This window comes from Neolamprologus multifasciatus, chromosome 4, assembly GCF_963576455.1.
Source record: "Neolamprologus multifasciatus chromosome 4, fNeoMul1.2, whole genome shotgun sequence".
In the NCBI taxonomy this organism is placed as follows: Eukaryota; Metazoa; Chordata; class Actinopteri; order Cichliformes; family Cichlidae; genus Neolamprologus; species Neolamprologus multifasciatus.
Window position 1 is genome coordinate 15,287,156 of NC_140442.1, and position 15,772 is coordinate 15,302,927.

General features: G+C 41.5%; 1 protein-coding gene across 11 annotated transcripts in view; it reads left to right on the forward strand.

Annotated features, from left to right (window-relative positions):
* Positions 1 to 15,660, forward strand: part of sun1b (Sad1 and UNC84 domain containing 1b) — a 28,213-nt gene extending 12,553 nt beyond the window's left edge. For 5 of the 11 annotated variants that reach the window (XM_085158020.1, XM_085158016.1, XM_085158021.1 and 2 more), the window contains 21 exons: positions 2,495 to 2,701; positions 4,235 to 4,482; positions 5,626 to 5,892; positions 6,023 to 6,157; positions 6,602 to 6,730; positions 7,396 to 7,479; positions 8,163 to 8,273; positions 8,422 to 8,541; positions 8,644 to 8,737; positions 9,471 to 9,529; positions 10,044 to 10,234; positions 10,355 to 10,630; positions 10,727 to 10,819; positions 11,182 to 11,273; positions 11,378 to 11,522; positions 11,635 to 11,949; positions 12,096 to 12,180; positions 13,238 to 13,353; positions 13,459 to 13,626; positions 13,720 to 13,812; positions 13,921 to 15,660. In XM_085158020.1, the coding sequence (XP_085014146.1) occupies positions 2,568 to 2,701; positions 4,235 to 4,482; positions 5,626 to 5,892; positions 6,023 to 6,157; positions 6,602 to 6,730; positions 7,396 to 7,479; positions 8,163 to 8,273; positions 8,422 to 8,541; positions 8,644 to 8,737; positions 9,471 to 9,529; positions 10,044 to 10,234; positions 10,355 to 10,630; positions 10,727 to 10,819; positions 11,182 to 11,273; positions 11,378 to 11,522; positions 11,635 to 11,949; positions 12,096 to 12,180; positions 13,238 to 13,353; positions 13,459 to 13,626; positions 13,720 to 13,812; positions 13,921 to 14,037 (3,072 nt within the window). In that variant the 5' untranslated portion in view covers positions 2,495 to 2,567 and the 3' untranslated portion in view covers positions 14,038 to 15,660. Of the gene's footprint in view, positions 1 to 221; positions 2,205 to 2,494; positions 2,702 to 4,234; positions 4,483 to 5,625; positions 5,893 to 6,022; positions 6,158 to 6,601; positions 6,731 to 7,395; positions 7,480 to 8,162; positions 8,274 to 8,421; positions 8,542 to 8,643; positions 8,738 to 9,470; positions 9,530 to 10,043; positions 10,235 to 10,354; positions 10,631 to 10,726; positions 10,820 to 11,181; positions 11,274 to 11,377; positions 11,523 to 11,634; positions 11,950 to 12,095; positions 12,181 to 13,237; positions 13,354 to 13,458; positions 13,627 to 13,719; positions 13,813 to 13,920 lie in introns of those variants that run through there. The other 6 variants (XM_085158023.1, XM_085158017.1, XM_085158018.1 and 3 more) reach the window with 6 other exon arrangements.
* The last annotated feature ends 112 nt before the right edge of the window (positions 15,661 to 15,772 follow it).

Below are 15,772 nucleotides of genomic sequence, written 5' to 3' on the forward strand. Positions count from 1 at the left end.
ATGGTGTTTGTTGTGTTAAAATATGCCCACATGGGGTTTCCAGGTAGAACAGAAGGTTATTAGGAAGCTTCTACCTGGCTGTAGACAGTTTCCTCGTGCACACACCCTGATCTGCCCTGTAACACTTGCTTCCACACCCCACAGAAACGTTACTAATCAAACCTGAATCATTATGCTTTGGTATGAAAAACACACTTCTGTTTGTGCGTGAGTTCTTGTATAAATAGGAATGAAGTTGTGTTTTGATAAGAATGTAACCTGGAAGCAACATTTTATCCACTCCATGTTGCAGCTGTTGAAGTGTGGCATTGAGACATTCTCGCTGTGGACCGGAATCACTGGATTAACTCCTTTCGGTCATTTTTGGATCACTTTAAAAAAGAGAATTGTCAGAGTTTGGGACTCGCAGTTGATTTGGAAAGGCAAATGCTTGACTGCCACGCAGCTGTTTCCCAATATTTAAATTTCAAATTTGAATTAGATAAAAAGAGGTGTAGGTGTGATGGAAAACTGATTGTTATTTTGATATTTAGCCTACCTGTGTTACGGTACGTACTATTTTCTCAGACCTTTGTTTAGACAGTGTCCAGCAGAGTCCTTATAGTCTCGACTGAAGCTCTGTTGGATCTGTTTGGTCATTTTCACAGCACAGATGCTTATTCAGGGATATCAGTGCTGTAGGCATAAGTGGACAATGATTTGAGACAAAAATGTTTCCAATTTTTGATTCTAGTTTGGATTTTACTCAAAAATGTAACTGTACACAAATAAAATTGTAGATTTTTATCTTGCCTCCTACTAATTAGTGCACTAATGACAGTGCTTATTATAGCATTTTAAAACCTATTTTGCTTTGAAAGATTTGTAACATTTTTTTACTTTTTGGTGTTTCAAAGAAACCTCTCCTTGCTACCAATCCTGTGTATATGCTTTGCAGTAGAAGATAGGTTAATTTCAGATCAGCAGGATACTGCCCTGGTGGTCATGTGTTCAAAGAAGGGCCAGTTGGATCAGCAGGCGAGAGGTAGAGTGAGGACGAAAGGACTTAATTGGCTCTCAGTGGGAGTGTGTAATCCTCTGGGTTTTAGAGACCGAGGGAGGGACACAGAGCAACCTGCACAAGATGTAAACGTGCACAAATGCATGCACATACTGCTGGCTTGGTCAGTCTCCTCTGAAATCATATGCCGCGTGTGCTCTGCAAGAGATATGGACAGGCCATAAAACTCGTGTTTACACATTTACAGAGTTTCCTTGTTGAAGTGTAACAGGAAGTTTATTCCCCGTCCTCCATTGAGAGGCTTAGTCCAGAGCTCCACCCTCCCCACTTGTGGACAGACTTTACAGATCGTGCTGTAATCAAATATTTAATTGATTATTTCATAAATTAAAGGAGAAATAAAATGCTTTTGTCTCATTAATCAGCAATAATAAATATTTAAAAGAGACACCTTTTGAATACTGTACATTCTGTCAAAAAAAAACCCTTTCATTTCATTTGTGTGTCATATTAAAATTAGATTTCTTTTAGAAAGAAACATTTTCTTAAATGCCTAAACAAATAATCACAAGTACAATATTTTATGTTAATGCAAATTTTAAAAATATTGTTATTAAAGCCTTGAAATGAGTCCAGTCCAGCACACCAGCGCTTCTTTAGATGTAGCAAAAACTTTGCACTGAGGGTTTTGTTATAATCGAGTTCCTTGATGAGTCATTCAGACCCTACAGTCATATTTGTGGTGCTTGTTTAAGCATTAGTGCCTCTACTATTACAGAGAAAGATGGAACAGTTGTACTTTAAGGCATTTTCTTTTCGCACCAGCCTAGAGGCGTTAGCAAGTTCCATAGTGTTCCAGTGTAGTCTGCAGTTGTTTGAATGTTGTCCTGGCTCAGTGCCTACTCTTCCAGGTGGGTGTGGCCCTGTGAGTCACAGCGAAGCACGGCAAACAACATTCATAGTGTGTTCTGACTTTCAGTTGGTTTTACAGGGAGGGGAGTAAGAGTCTCGTGTTTAGCCTTCTCGCATACTTTGGATGTTTACTGGGTTTTTGTTTTTTTTGTTTTTTTGGTCTAATTTTACTTTCAGAGACACTCTGTGCCTGTTCTTATATTTCTCTCTCCGTGGTGAGTGAGTCACTTCCTGTCAGGAGCTCTGCCAGTTGCAGGGAACAAAAGCATCACAGCTCTGTAAAAAGGACTGGGTTAGTTTTTTGTTTTTTAAAAAGTGTTTCTAAGTTGACTAACTGAGGGACAGACATGAGTAAAAAGGCAGGATATCCCCATTCAGTACTGATTTGATGCATAAAGGCACTCTCGAGGCTTGTTTGTCTCCAAAAGGATTCCCATGCAGTGGATAAAAGAAACGCCCTCTTTGTAATTAACTGTCATGCAGTGCCTTCTTTCACAGAACAGTTTTGTTTTCCTTCCCAATTTTCTAACATTCCCGCTCTTTCTGTTCTTCCTGCTTTTCTCTGTCCACTCTCACTCTCAGCTCCAGCTATTCAACAGCAGCGTTAGAGTTTGAGAAAGAGCACCAGATAGCTCCTGTGTACGAGTCGCCCAGGATGTCACGACGGAGCCTGCGTCTCCAGACCAGTGCCAGTCACTATGGAAACGAGAACCTGGCTGATTACTCCCAGAACCACCACAGCAGCAGCAGCAGCAGCTACACCAGCACCAGCACCAGGAGAGAGACACGGTGAGACCAGCAATGGGCACTTTTCCTCTTTGACTCTAACATTTAACTTACCAAAGAGTAAAAGAAGAATTTTAATAATAATAATAATGATAATAATGGATTGCATTTATATATAGTGCTTTTCGGGACCCCTCAAAGCGCTTTACAATACCACTATTCATTCACTCTCACATTCATACACTGGTGGAGGCAAGCTACAGTTGTAGCCACAGCTGCCCTGGGGCAGACTGACAGAGGCGAGGCTGCCATATCGCGCATTGGCCCCTCTGACCATCACCAGTAGGCGGTAGGTGAAGTGTCTTGCCCAAGGACACAACGACCGAGACTGTCCGAGCTGGGGCTCAAAACGGCAACCTTCCGATTACTAGACGAACACACAACTCTTGAGCGTGGCGACCGTGGCTTTATTTATGTTGTTTATTTACGTTTGGTCTTTCTGAATACCAACACAGACTGATTTGTGTCTCATGGCTTAGCTTCGGAATAGTCTGCCACTCCATCTACATTAAGCTGATTCTGTGGACTTTTCTTATCACGTATTTTTTATTATCTGTATTTAATTTGTTTTCTAATGCAGTTTTGTATTACTGTTAGCTGTGTTTTAATTTTCTATTGTATGTCTCTTGTGATTATTGCTGGGTATTTACGGTTTTATTTTGTTCTGCAGCACTTTTTGACTGCATGTCTGTAAAAAGAAACCACAGCTCAGTTGCGGGTTTTCTTTATTCCCACGCAATTACCAAACATTGAGCAAGCGTGTAGTGCTACAGTTCTGTTAATATGGTTCCCCAAAAGAGCAGGTTTCAGGAGAAAAGCGTGGGTTTGAATTTCCTATATTTACCTAATTTCACTTTTTATAGAAGCATTGTAGTTTTCAAAATCATTGCTAGTGATTCTAGATGAGCTGAACATTGGTACAGTGGTTCACTTACACCAGTGTCTATCTGTCGTATCGCTGACCAGATGCATCAAGGACCAAGCTGAAAGGCTTTTTATGATTTATTTCTTTTTTTGTTAAAGAAGAGTTTCTTTCAGTGATACAAAGGATCAAATAAAACAAAAACAATAATGATCTCTGCTGGTTGCTATTTTAATTACTCTGATGTCTTTGAAGACTGCTTTCCCGAATATTCACATAAGCATCACCTAGAAACACAGAAATCTCATTCTGATCAATGCAATTGATTATTTTAAATGATAAATGTGGAGATTTGGTTGTAATGATATTCAGCGTGTTATAAACTAAATAAATCTAGGTACAAAATCAGCCAGGAGCGAAGTGCCACCTGGATTAGGGTGGTGCAGTAGACTCAGAGTAGCCGTCACCACTTCTTTAAAGTGCGTTTTAGAGAAGCATGAACTACATGAGGTTTAATTGTATCGAGCACCTTTTCCGATCACATGGCACACTCTCTTGATGAGGCTGCATATTGGGACGGCTCTTACTGTGTATAACTTGCGTACAGTGCTTTCAGCGTATACTTGTTTACACCGCAAAACTCACAGCTCTGTTTCCCCTCTCTGCTAACACAGGACGCTGCGGAGCAGAAAGCAACAGTCCAGTTCCAACTCCCTGTCTTTATCCCTGAGCCAGGCCGCAACACCAAGGAAAACCCTCACCTTCTCAGCTGGTAATACCCCCATTGGCAGCAGCAGCAGCTTGCAGCAAAGCAGCACAGCGTCTGATGCCGCTGAGATCACAGCCATTGTTGAGCAGCCCCATCTGAGGCAACGCACTGTCACTACCACCACAACAACAACTTATGTGGATGGACACTGGGGTAAGTTGGAATAAATAACTACATAACAATAAAGACTCAATCGTGAAAGAGAATACTTCTGAAAAATCTCCTTTAATTAAGCATTTTAATTTGATTCCACAGGGCAGAATATACAACTGAACTTCCTCTCTGAAAAAAATAAAATAACAGATGTTATTTTTTAGTTCCTAAAGACTCTATCAAAAAGAATTTAAGGCTTATCTTGGGTAACTGCTCTTTGTTGACCCTATATTAGATAATCTTGCATACCCAGAATAATTGCTCAGGAGTAGAGATACGACAGGATGAAGTGAAACTGCTGAGTTGGTTGAGAAAATGAGGCGGAGTAATGGTAAAACAAAATGTTCAGTCAAGTAAAAGATATGTTATTACAACACAAATGAGACTATATAAAACAAATATTTATGTTTGGGTAATTGCAGGGTTTTTTGTTTGTTTTTTTATTAATTGTTTTACTTAATTCAGACATTTGAGTATCAGTTTTATTTTTGAATGTGAACATGTTTACCTGCTCCACGTGGGCACCTGAGATCCCCTGAAACTCCCTCAAAAGCAGCTGCACACAGATCTATGGATGGTATCGTTTCAAATTTCATTTTTCTACAAAAACGTCTCTCACAGAGTGAGGCACATTTCTAACTCCCTTTCTATCGTTCAGCGAGCTAAAGCATCCAGATGGAGGCCGCTTACTGTGGGAGAGAATAACAGGAGACATTCTGTTGCTTCTAACTTTCTCTCTGACTGATCATTTCCACTCAGACATCTGACGTAAAATCACTTTCAGACATTATCATTAATGCTTGCTGAAGCTTCAGATATTCACTGTTGACTATCACTGAGTCTGAGGGGCCCAAAAGCCTTTAATCTGGAGAGCCCTGTTTTTATTTTAAGAGGACTTTTCCAGAACTCCATACCAAAAAATGTATCTTAACAGCAGTGTACTCCAGTACTCTTACTGCAGATTTATGCAATCTTGCAAGAGAGAGTAAAAGATCTTAATCCTTATTCTGCTACAGTAGGTATTTAATGTTGCTGTGTGCAGTCAACTACTTTAACACCAGGAAAAGAATATGTAGCTAGTGGTTTAATGGTTTCCTTTGTGTGAATGATTCATAAACATGTGAACACATTCTCCTCCTGCAGGGCAGACTCCCAGCCACAGTTTATCAAGTGTCAACGGCGATGCCAGTACGTCAAAGTCCCACGCCGCGCTCTCCAATGGCTACATTTGCAGAGACTGCTCTGTACACTCTCAGAAGACGGACTCCTTTGTCACACAGTCCGCATCGTCATTATTATCGTCGTCGTCAACATTTCAAGCTGCCGAACCTTCCACGGATGCCCTCTCGTCAACATCATCACCTTTCACCAGTATTTACAGCAGAGACAGGAGTCGAAGGAACAAGACGGGTGAGAAATGTTGTACTTAAATGCAGCCATTGTTTTTATTGCTTGGATAACTGAGCTGCGAGGTTAAATGCATGTTTTCACTAAGTTGTGAAATGATGAGAATGTAATCAGTAGTGGTGTTTCTCTGCAGGTGTCCTGGCTTCTATGTCTAACACGTGTATACGCTACAGCAGACAAGCCTTGGCCCCCATAGTGTCCTTAGTCACTGTGCTCTTCAACAGTGTGGTCTGGCTGGGTTCAAGGGCCAAGAGCCAAACAGGAAAAGGTACACAAAAAGAGACATTCTTTTGTTCTTCATTCTTTTCCCGTCATTTCCACATTTTCCTCTCTCATCGTTTGTCCCAACTTCCTGAGCCGCTCAGAGTGAGACTCTTGGTGATCTTGAGAGAGAACTGACTCCAGAAGCTTTTAGAGATGTGTGCAGCTAATTTGAAACCTCCTCTCCCTCGTGATTTCTACCTCAGCAGCCCTGTCATCATCACTCTGTGTCACTCTCTTTGTGTTTCATGTGTAACCTTATTACCTTTTCCTCTTGCTGGTCTCTTTTTATAGCTTCCTGTTTTGTTTTTATCCGAGTGCATCTTTGGGGAAACTCCTCTATCATTAATGTCACTTCTTCCTCGTCTTATCACCAATATTTATCTGTAGCTTTTTGTTGAGTGTGTGCATTTTTGACTAACACTAAGAATGCGGACCGGTGTGTCACCAGGTGCCTTGACATCGTTTTCGGACTCGGTGAGACAAGCGGCGTCCTCAAGTTTATCCCAACTGTGGCTATTAAAGCAGACCACTCTCCACAGGATGATGGGCCACGGGGCTAATGGATATGAAGGACAAGGTACCCACTGTTACTACTAAGGGCAAAGGTTAAAGGTCGCAGCTCCTGACATCTTCACCTGCTCTTGTGTTAATAAACTTTCCTGTTATAATTTCTTTTTTATCACTTCCTTTCTTCTTCAGCTCTTACTGTTTTGTTTGTTTAAGGAGAAAGGCGCCTCAAATGGAGATTTTTTGACATTCAAGAATCTGTTCCTCATGTGTTTATGTCTCAACCTTCACTTTCACACTTTTGGATTCTGTTTCTGAAGGAGGAAGTAAACTAAACACAAAATTAAAATCAAAACAACCATCGCCTGATTGTCAAGTGTCGAGTATATGGCTGGTCAAGCAGAACTAACAAGGCTCTTTGACTCCAGCCACTTTATCAATGTGCAATCAAAAGTTTTAATTAGCAAAAAACTCCAACTCCAACTTCCAACTCTGCTGCTGATTTAAGCTGGTTTTTTTTTCACAGCTGCAGAACTTTATCAACTGTGACCTTTTCACTACATGTGTTTTCTCCTCACTCTTCTATCTACTGCTCTTCATTTCCTTCACGAGGACTCCTCATCGTCACATTAGTGGCGTGTATTTTGCCATCCTCACACTCCGCCTTCCTTTTCATCATAACTTTCTCACACAACTGATAATATTGCTAATACATGCCTTGTGTGTATATTGCAGCTCACTCGAGCTACTGTGGAAGCATGAATGTGAAGGATCTGGTTACTGAAGATGCGTCACATCTTAATCTCAATGGCTCCCTGTGTAAGCAGGCACTCACACACACTCGCACACATGCATGTGCTCATTTTCTCACACGTAACATGATTGACAGAGTTAATGATATGCGTGACCTGTGTCTAGATCAGCGAGCAAAGGTTGTGTGAACTGATTTAGCTGGTTTGAAGCCCGTTGACCGACGTGACCTGCAGATGTTTCTTTGTCTTAAATGTGTGCCTCAGACTAATGTCGAGCCATCAGTTTACACAAAAACGTCAGATTCCACACGACTGACCATGATCCAAGAAATAAAGCAAATTTCTGGTTGAAAAGCATCTTGTTTTAGACTAGTAATAGGTGAAGTAGCTGCTGGATTTCACAATGGTCTTTAAAATTAAGAATAAAAGAAACAAATATGACAAATACCCTTTTCAGTTGTTCTTCTGAGTCTGAATAAATTCTTAAATAATTAGAAACGACCTTTAAGTCAGAAAACGCAGCTTTGCATGGTGCAGCATCTCATGCATTGCAGAGTTATATAGAATATGCAAGCTCATGGCTTTTTAAAAAATTATAATATAATTTGTTTTTCATTTTCTTTATTTTAATTTGCTTTGCTTTGATAATTTGCCCGACTGCGTTTCTTATTGTTTTTGTATGAGTTCATTCACACATGCTTTTTTCTGTTCATTCTGCGTGCCTGCTGTCCATCATTTGGGCTTACACAGGTGATGACTGTAAAGGGAAGCAGGTCTCTGAGACACACACCGTCCTCCTCAAACAGTCCTCTAGGTCCCGCCGACTGGCGGGGGCACTGTGGAGCGTCCTAGTTTATGCAGGTTAACCAGCACTTCTCTTATTGTTGATCACACCGTATAAATTTACAGGAACATGTATGTTTTGATCATTCAGTTGCAGCTCGATCAGTTTATTGCTTTAGCTGAGTTTAGTGAATTAAACCTTTCCCTCTTTTACCCTGTTTTCCAGGTCACTGCCTCCTCCAGCCAGGTTACTGTGTGATGAGAGCAGGCAAAGCTTTAGGTTCAGGTGTAGGGACGGCAGCACAAATGGTGCTCTCACTGTTCTGGATGCTCCTGGCGGCTCCAGGTCAGTGGCTCTTGTTTTTATTTCATCTTTTTAGAAATGTTCATCCTCTACTTCTTTCTTGCCCTCTCATTCTGTGTGTTTTGTATTTTTCTTTCTCAACAGTGAAGGCAGGCAAAGGACTTCTGTGGTTTCTTGCAACAGGATGGTACCAGCTGGTGTCTCTCATGTCTCTGCTCAACGTCTTCTTTCTAACCCGGTAAGAGTCATCCCTCCTCAGCTGTCTTTCAGAATCTCGCAAGGAATAGAAGAGAGTTTAACATTTAATCTGTTGAATAGCTTTCAAAATACTAAAATATCTACATTTGATTTTTCTAAGATAAAACTGTACAATAATATAATGGGATGGATTCCTGCATTTTAGCTGCTAAAGGTGAACTTATTTTCATCAGGAGTTAGTAGAGGCCAAACACGGTGTTAAAAGAGAGTGAACACTGGACTTTCATCATGCAGCCAGAAACAAGACACCAGATAAATGCTAATGATGCCCTGTAACTGCTGTGTACACAGTTTGGTCAAACAAAGAGCTGCCAGGCTCAACTGAGAATCATTATAGTGAGTACGATCAGGTCTGACCTCCAACTAGCAATTAAGTATGTGACAGCTTTATTCTAGGCTTTCCTCAGCAGTGCAGATACAATACACGTTGCATATCTAATTGAAAGTGCTAGAAGTTCTGTTAACAAACTCTATGAACTCTCTAAAGCCAAGTTAGGTTATTATGTTGTTATTTTCACTCCCATCGAGTGGCCACAGCTCATAATCTTCAAGCAGTAGTGACTGCACTGAGTAAGACATTTGCAGTTCTCGTAAAGCCACATTTCCTGAGCTGTGAGAACATATTGAGTTATTACCCGGGGATTTTGCATTCATGCCACATGTCCTCCTGTCAGTTGTGCATTGCTCTGATGTATGTATGTTCTGTGTTTCAGATGCCTTCCCAAACTCTGGAAGCTCCTGTTGTTGCTTTTGCCCCTTTTGCTCCTCCTTGGTGAGTGCCTTATCAAATATCTAACCTATTTAGCGAGCACATATAGAAAAAAGTGATCGTGTGGCGGTAGATGTTATAACCAGCACGCATCCCCAGAGTGTGGGACAAATCAAGTAGCAGATTCAGGTCAGCCCTTTCAGGGCTGTGCTGTGGTTGAGCTCTGCTCACACAAGCTCTACTCACATAACAGTAAATCACAAGCACCTTTTATTAATCCTTTGTTTACTTGCTGAAATACTCCTTAGTGCACATGGCTTAGCCCTTACATTGTCATCTTGATGGGCTTGTTTACTGCTGCTTCTGTAAATGAGGGAAGGAAATATTTAGACACTGTAGTCTTGCAGCTTCACTTATAAATGTGAATATTCAAATATCTCATGCCTTGCATTATACACATGACCCACAATTTAGACTGTTTTGTATCCACAATGTTGATATGTTGACTCTGTAGGGTTTAGGCTCATATCAGTGTGTTGAATAAGATTTAACAGTGTTATCTGTGATTTGTGTGCAGCTTTGTGGTTGTGGGGTCCGTCCACTGCTGCCCTGTTTGCCTACCTGCCAGCCATAAACCTAACAGAGTGGCGTCCTGCGTCACCCTTCACCTTCTTGTCAAACTTGGTACCAGTTCCTGCTTCTGTACCTGGCCCTGCACCAGAGGCTCCCATGGAGCAGACCCCAGCCACCCCAGTCTCACAAGTACCGGTAAGAGAGAATGAATATATATATACATACACATGTCACTACAACATGATTATAATCACTGATTGATTTTTTTGAGATTTCTTTTTTACATGATGTTCTTTGATTTATTTCCCTCCTCAGCCAGTCCTTCCCCCTGTGGCAGTCTCCAGTGTGGACATGGAGCGTCTTGAACGCGTCGAGCGCCAGCTAGCCCTTCTTTGGGAGCGAGTCCAGCAGGGTGACCAGAAGCAGGAGCAGCGCCATGATAACATTTTGGGTCTCTACAGCACCCTGAGGGAGCAGCTCCATACGCAGACTGACAGGGACAGCCTAGGACTGTGGGTGGCCTCCTTGCTGGACCAGAGAATCGGTGTGCTGCGAGGAGACCTGGAGCAGGAGAACACACAGAGAGCGCAGGTAGGTGGATGACACAGTGCCAAAAATGCAAGTTAGTGCTGAAAGATCAAGAACAAAGTTACAAGAGTTACATTTTCTTATTTTATTTTTTTGCAGGGTGCAGAGCTGCAAAAACAACAGCAAGAGAGTCAGGCAGCACGACTGGCTGATTTAGAGTTACTGCTCAAAGCTCTGTCTGCCAAGACTGAGGTATGTACTGCAGGTTTGCTGCTTTGCCACTGAGAACTTATAAAAGAGCATTAAACACTAAGTGACAAACAGTTAAAATACTATATTTGTATAGTGTTGGAAAAATGGGTTAGACAGCCAAGCTGGTATGAATGCAGCCCTGGTGTTAAGTCTGTATAAAGGGAACAGTGGTGCAACGTGAAATATTTAAACTTGCACTTTCTCACTGTGAAAGCCAACAGGACAAAATCACATGTCCTCCTTGAAAAAATAGTATCCAGTATGTATCTTGTCACTTGCAGTTTTTTAAATATGGAAACCGAATCCTCCTGTTTTTATATTTTCTTCACTGCTTCTATAACTGTTTTATATGTGTGCGGCAGGAGGTGCAGCAGAAGCAGCAGCAGTATGAACATGAGAAGAAGAAAACAGAGAAAGAAGCTGTCACTTCAGCTGCAGACACGGCTCCTGTGAGGTACAAGAAAAAAAAGGAGAATAAATAAACCTTACAGTCCATTTTTTTTCCCTTTATTTTGTTGTTTGTGCTGTTTACATTTTGAGTTTCTGTCTCCCGATCAGTGTGGGCGTGAAGCAGGAGGACCATGACGCTCTGCTAACAGAAGTACAGAGACTTGAGGTAGAGCTGAGTAAAATCAGACAGGACCTGCAGGGCGTTGCAGGATGCAAGGGCAGGTGTGAGCAGCTGGACACGCTGCAAGACACTGTAAGTCAAATATTGACTTTTGTTTGGCTTTGTAAGACAATAAAAGCTTAGCCTGCCTGTTCTGTGAATCCTCTTGTATGAGTTTTTAAAATTGTCCCCGTCCCGCTCCCAGATATCAGCCCAGGTGTCCTCTCAGCTGCGTAAGGAGTTGCAGGCTCTGTTCTTTGGTGTTGGTGCTTCCGGAGAGGAGCAGGGCGAGGTGCCCGAGTCTCTGATCCACTGGCTGTCCCAGCGCTACGTGAGCACGTCTGACCTGCAGGCTTCTCTGGCCTCACTGGAGCTTAGCATCCTGAGAAACATATCCCAGCAGCTGGAGGTCAGCCGGACCCAGACGGTGGTTGAGGCTGAGTCCAGAGCCAAGAGCATTGTTCAGACAGTAACCGGAACTGTCCGGCACGCTTCTGCTGCCGAGGGACTGACAGAAGAGGTAATGTGTGCACACTTACCATCAGCATCATCAGTTGCATTTACATAATCCTAGTTGAGCTCAGTCTTGAAGACTATTACTTTGCAATGGTTTTTTGTTTTGTTTTTTTAGGCTCACATGTCATTTTTATCTCTGCTTCTTATTAGCAAGTGAAGCTGATTGTGCAGAATGCTCTGAAGCTCTACTCCCAGGATCGGACAGGCCAGGTGGACTATGCCCTGGAGTCTGGAGGTAAGAAGGAGGAAATCTTTCCATCCTTTACACAAGTCAGTAGCTAAGCCAGTGCGGCTTATCAGGCTGGTTATTACATAACTCACGTCTGTGCAGTAACGTATCAACAAACTAATGTTTGGTACATGACTACTCTTATAAAAACTTTAGGTTGCAAGGTAAAGTACACTGTAAAATCTGAATGCTGCATAAATCACATTATATTCAATTGCTACACGTCTCTTATGCAACACGAGTGCAGGCATTAGCGAGCTCAAGGACACTAGGGTATTAATGCCAAAATCTCCATTGTGAAATGTGCCACTAAGCAGAGTGTTGACCTATATGGGCCAGTGACTTCAGCGTGTGTGTGCACTGAAACATCGTAACACTTTCATAGAAGATAAATGCACAATATTTAATTGTAATGCTCTAGATGCATAGAAGTAATGGCGATCAGTAAAAGCAGTCCTGGTGTTGTGTTGATGTTCTAACTGTTAAAAGCGGTATTGCCAAGACTGAGTCGCAGTCTTCAACTTTAACTATAGTGCTCTTACACTGTGCAAAGATTTAAAGTTCACGTAACATCAGTGGTTGGAGAGTTCCCCTGGGCAACTAGTTTGCAGAGAGAATCACAGTTTGCTGGTGATTACTGCAATAAATTCATCCTGTTGTCTCACCATACAAGAAGAGCAGGTTTTCCTCACACATTGCCTCCTTAATGTGCATGACTGGCAACTCCTTTTTTTTTTTTTTTACCCAGGATTGCAACATGCCAGTATATTAAGTTGTGATCAGTTCCATAAATGAGCTCAGACATGTCTGAAATAATTGTTACCGCCATCACTAGTTTGCCTTAAAGCAAAGTAGCAAGACATTTTTTTAAAAGTACAATTTTAATTGCAATAAGCTCCACGCTGTCTAAAAAACTGTTAGGAACTGACAGCAAGGTTTGGAAAGGTTTAGGTTTTTCACAGCACTGTGTATGGTGTATTTTAATATTAATGATTTTTTTGTGGACTTGAGAACGAAAACTTCCGGTTTAGTATAATTTCTGATTGTGTGTGTGTGTGTTAAGGTGGCAGCATCCTCAGTACCCGCTGCTCTGAGACCTATGAAACCAAGACGGCCCTCATGAGTCTGTTTGGCCTGCCACTCTGGTACTTCTCCCAGTCTCCACGTGTTGTCATTCAGGTGAGCCTCGCCATGAGCTGAATAAAGTTGCGTTGCACCAAATATAACCAGTAAATAGATAGAATCTGCTGATCTAAAAGCCAGTCTCTCTCACTCCTCCACTAGCCTGATGTGTATCCTGGAAACTGCTGGGCGTTTAAAGGCTCTCAGGGCTATCTGGTGATCCGGCTGTCCCTGAGGATCTTGCCCACATCCTTTGCTGTGGAGCACATCCCCAAGACCCTCTCCCCAACTGGAAACATCACCAGCGCCCCATGCAACTTCACCGTCTTTGTAAGAAACACACCAACAAAAACCATGTAATGAGACACCTTCGACTCTAAAGCAAACATCCCAGGTGATCACAGGCTGCTTGTTTGTGTTCAGGGTCTAGATGATGAGTACCAAGAAGAGGGAAAGCTGCTGGGACACTACACATACCAGGACGATGGGGAGTCACTGCAGATCTTCCCGGTTATGGTAACTTTAGAGGCACTTCTTAACATGATTAGAAATGTAAAAATAATAATAATAATCACCTCAGTGTTTGTCAGCAGTTCCTGAAATCTTCCACTTTTTTCCCCTCAGGAGGAGAATGACAAGACGTTCCAGATAATCGAAGTGAGGGTGTTGTCCAACTGGGGTCACCCCGAATACACCTGCCTGTACCGCTTCAGAGTCCACGGAGAACCTAGACCTCACTGAACCAACCTCCACTACATTCACTTATATATGATGCACCACCCCATCTGTACATAGCTCTCACTGACTTAAACCCGTAAAACTGAAGGGACTCTGCAGGAAGTTTGTGGATGTTTTTGTATGAAAAGCAAAGAAGATGTGGATTGTTTAAAGCATTGTGCTTGGACCGAGTCATGAACGTAGTTTTTTGCGTAATTTTGAAAGAATCACAGGAAAGTTTGGATGAAGACTGTTAAAGATTGGGAGAATTTGAACCACAGAAGAAGCTAAGTCCCACTGCTACCCTTTTCAAGGCCTCTTGCACTGAATCAGCCCCCACCCCTGAGGGCACCAAGGCTCGCGGGAGCCAACAAACCCACCAGTCCCTCCTCAACACCTTCGACAAGAAGGTGGAGGCTTGACATAAAGAGGGGGGGCGGGGTTACAGACTCATCTCCACCAATTCTTCACACATCGTATCTGTCTGATTTTTCTTCTTATCTCTGTTTAACTTTTATTTTTTAATGTTTCACATCAGAGTCAACTATTTTCAGGATGAAGACCACTGCACCTTTGCCTGAGATGATATTCAGGCATGTCACTTCAATTTGTTGTAATGTCTCCACAGTGACTCCTACAGAACTGTTTTGGGCAGTCTGCAGGTCTGCACTCGACGCGTTATATCCACTACATTCTAATCTTGGCTTCATGCTTCCATATAGCCATAACTAAGACTTTAATTTTGGAACTGAACATGCTGCCTATGGATAAGCGCTGAATGTTTTCTAAAGCGGTGGCTTTGATGCAAGTTTCCTTTAACTACACAGTAACATTATAAAACCACTGACTTGAGCTCTATGTGACTAAAGTATTAGGAGGATACTCACTATATGTCTCATTATGTAGAGACTCGTAGTTTTTACACCATGAAATTACCAATGTTGAACTACTCCTTTCAATAATTTCGCTTTTTCTGTTCTGCTTCTATCAAGAAGAGGTTCACTGTCTCCCTCTAGCTCAGTTAATCGTCCTCCTCACATGAGCTCCCACTATTCTGAAAACCCTGAAGGAATGTAATCTGTATATTTTATTGTTGATAGCTGATGCGCTGATCCTTTATAATATCTCCTTTTATCAGTGTTGCTTTATAAAAAAAACCAACATCCTGTCATTATTATTGTACTACTATTATTTCTTCTGTTACTCGTGGTGTTTTACTTCTTTGATTTGATTTTTGGGGGTGTTCATTTTAGACGATGCTCTGCAAGAACTTGTTAGACAAATGTTTGTGGCACGTGTCTTCAAAATTTCTTTAAAATTAAGGGTTCTCTCATCAATTTTGGTTCAAAATACGGGAAAATCTAAATTGTTATGTGTAAAAAGGAAAAAAAAAAAGACTTTTGTTCACAATCTTATTTATTAACAAGTCAATTAGTGGCTGCAAGGTAAGACTTCCTGCAATGTATATTTTGTTAAAAGCTGTTCAGTGCATTTTGGAACCATCTTAGTTCTTTTGTTTGTTTGTTTTGTTTTGTTTTTTAAAGATAAATGGCTATTTTTGTTCAGTCATGAGATGACTTAACTGCTTTGGAATATATTCCAATAAAGACTTTAATTTTGAAGAAATAAATACATCATGGCTAAAAATTACTATGATGAGCTCTAACTTTTCCTCGTTTATATTCACAGCGGAAACGGTTAAGTAAATATGTTGTTGTTTGTTTGATCTTTTACATCATCATTTAGCAGGAGCATCTAC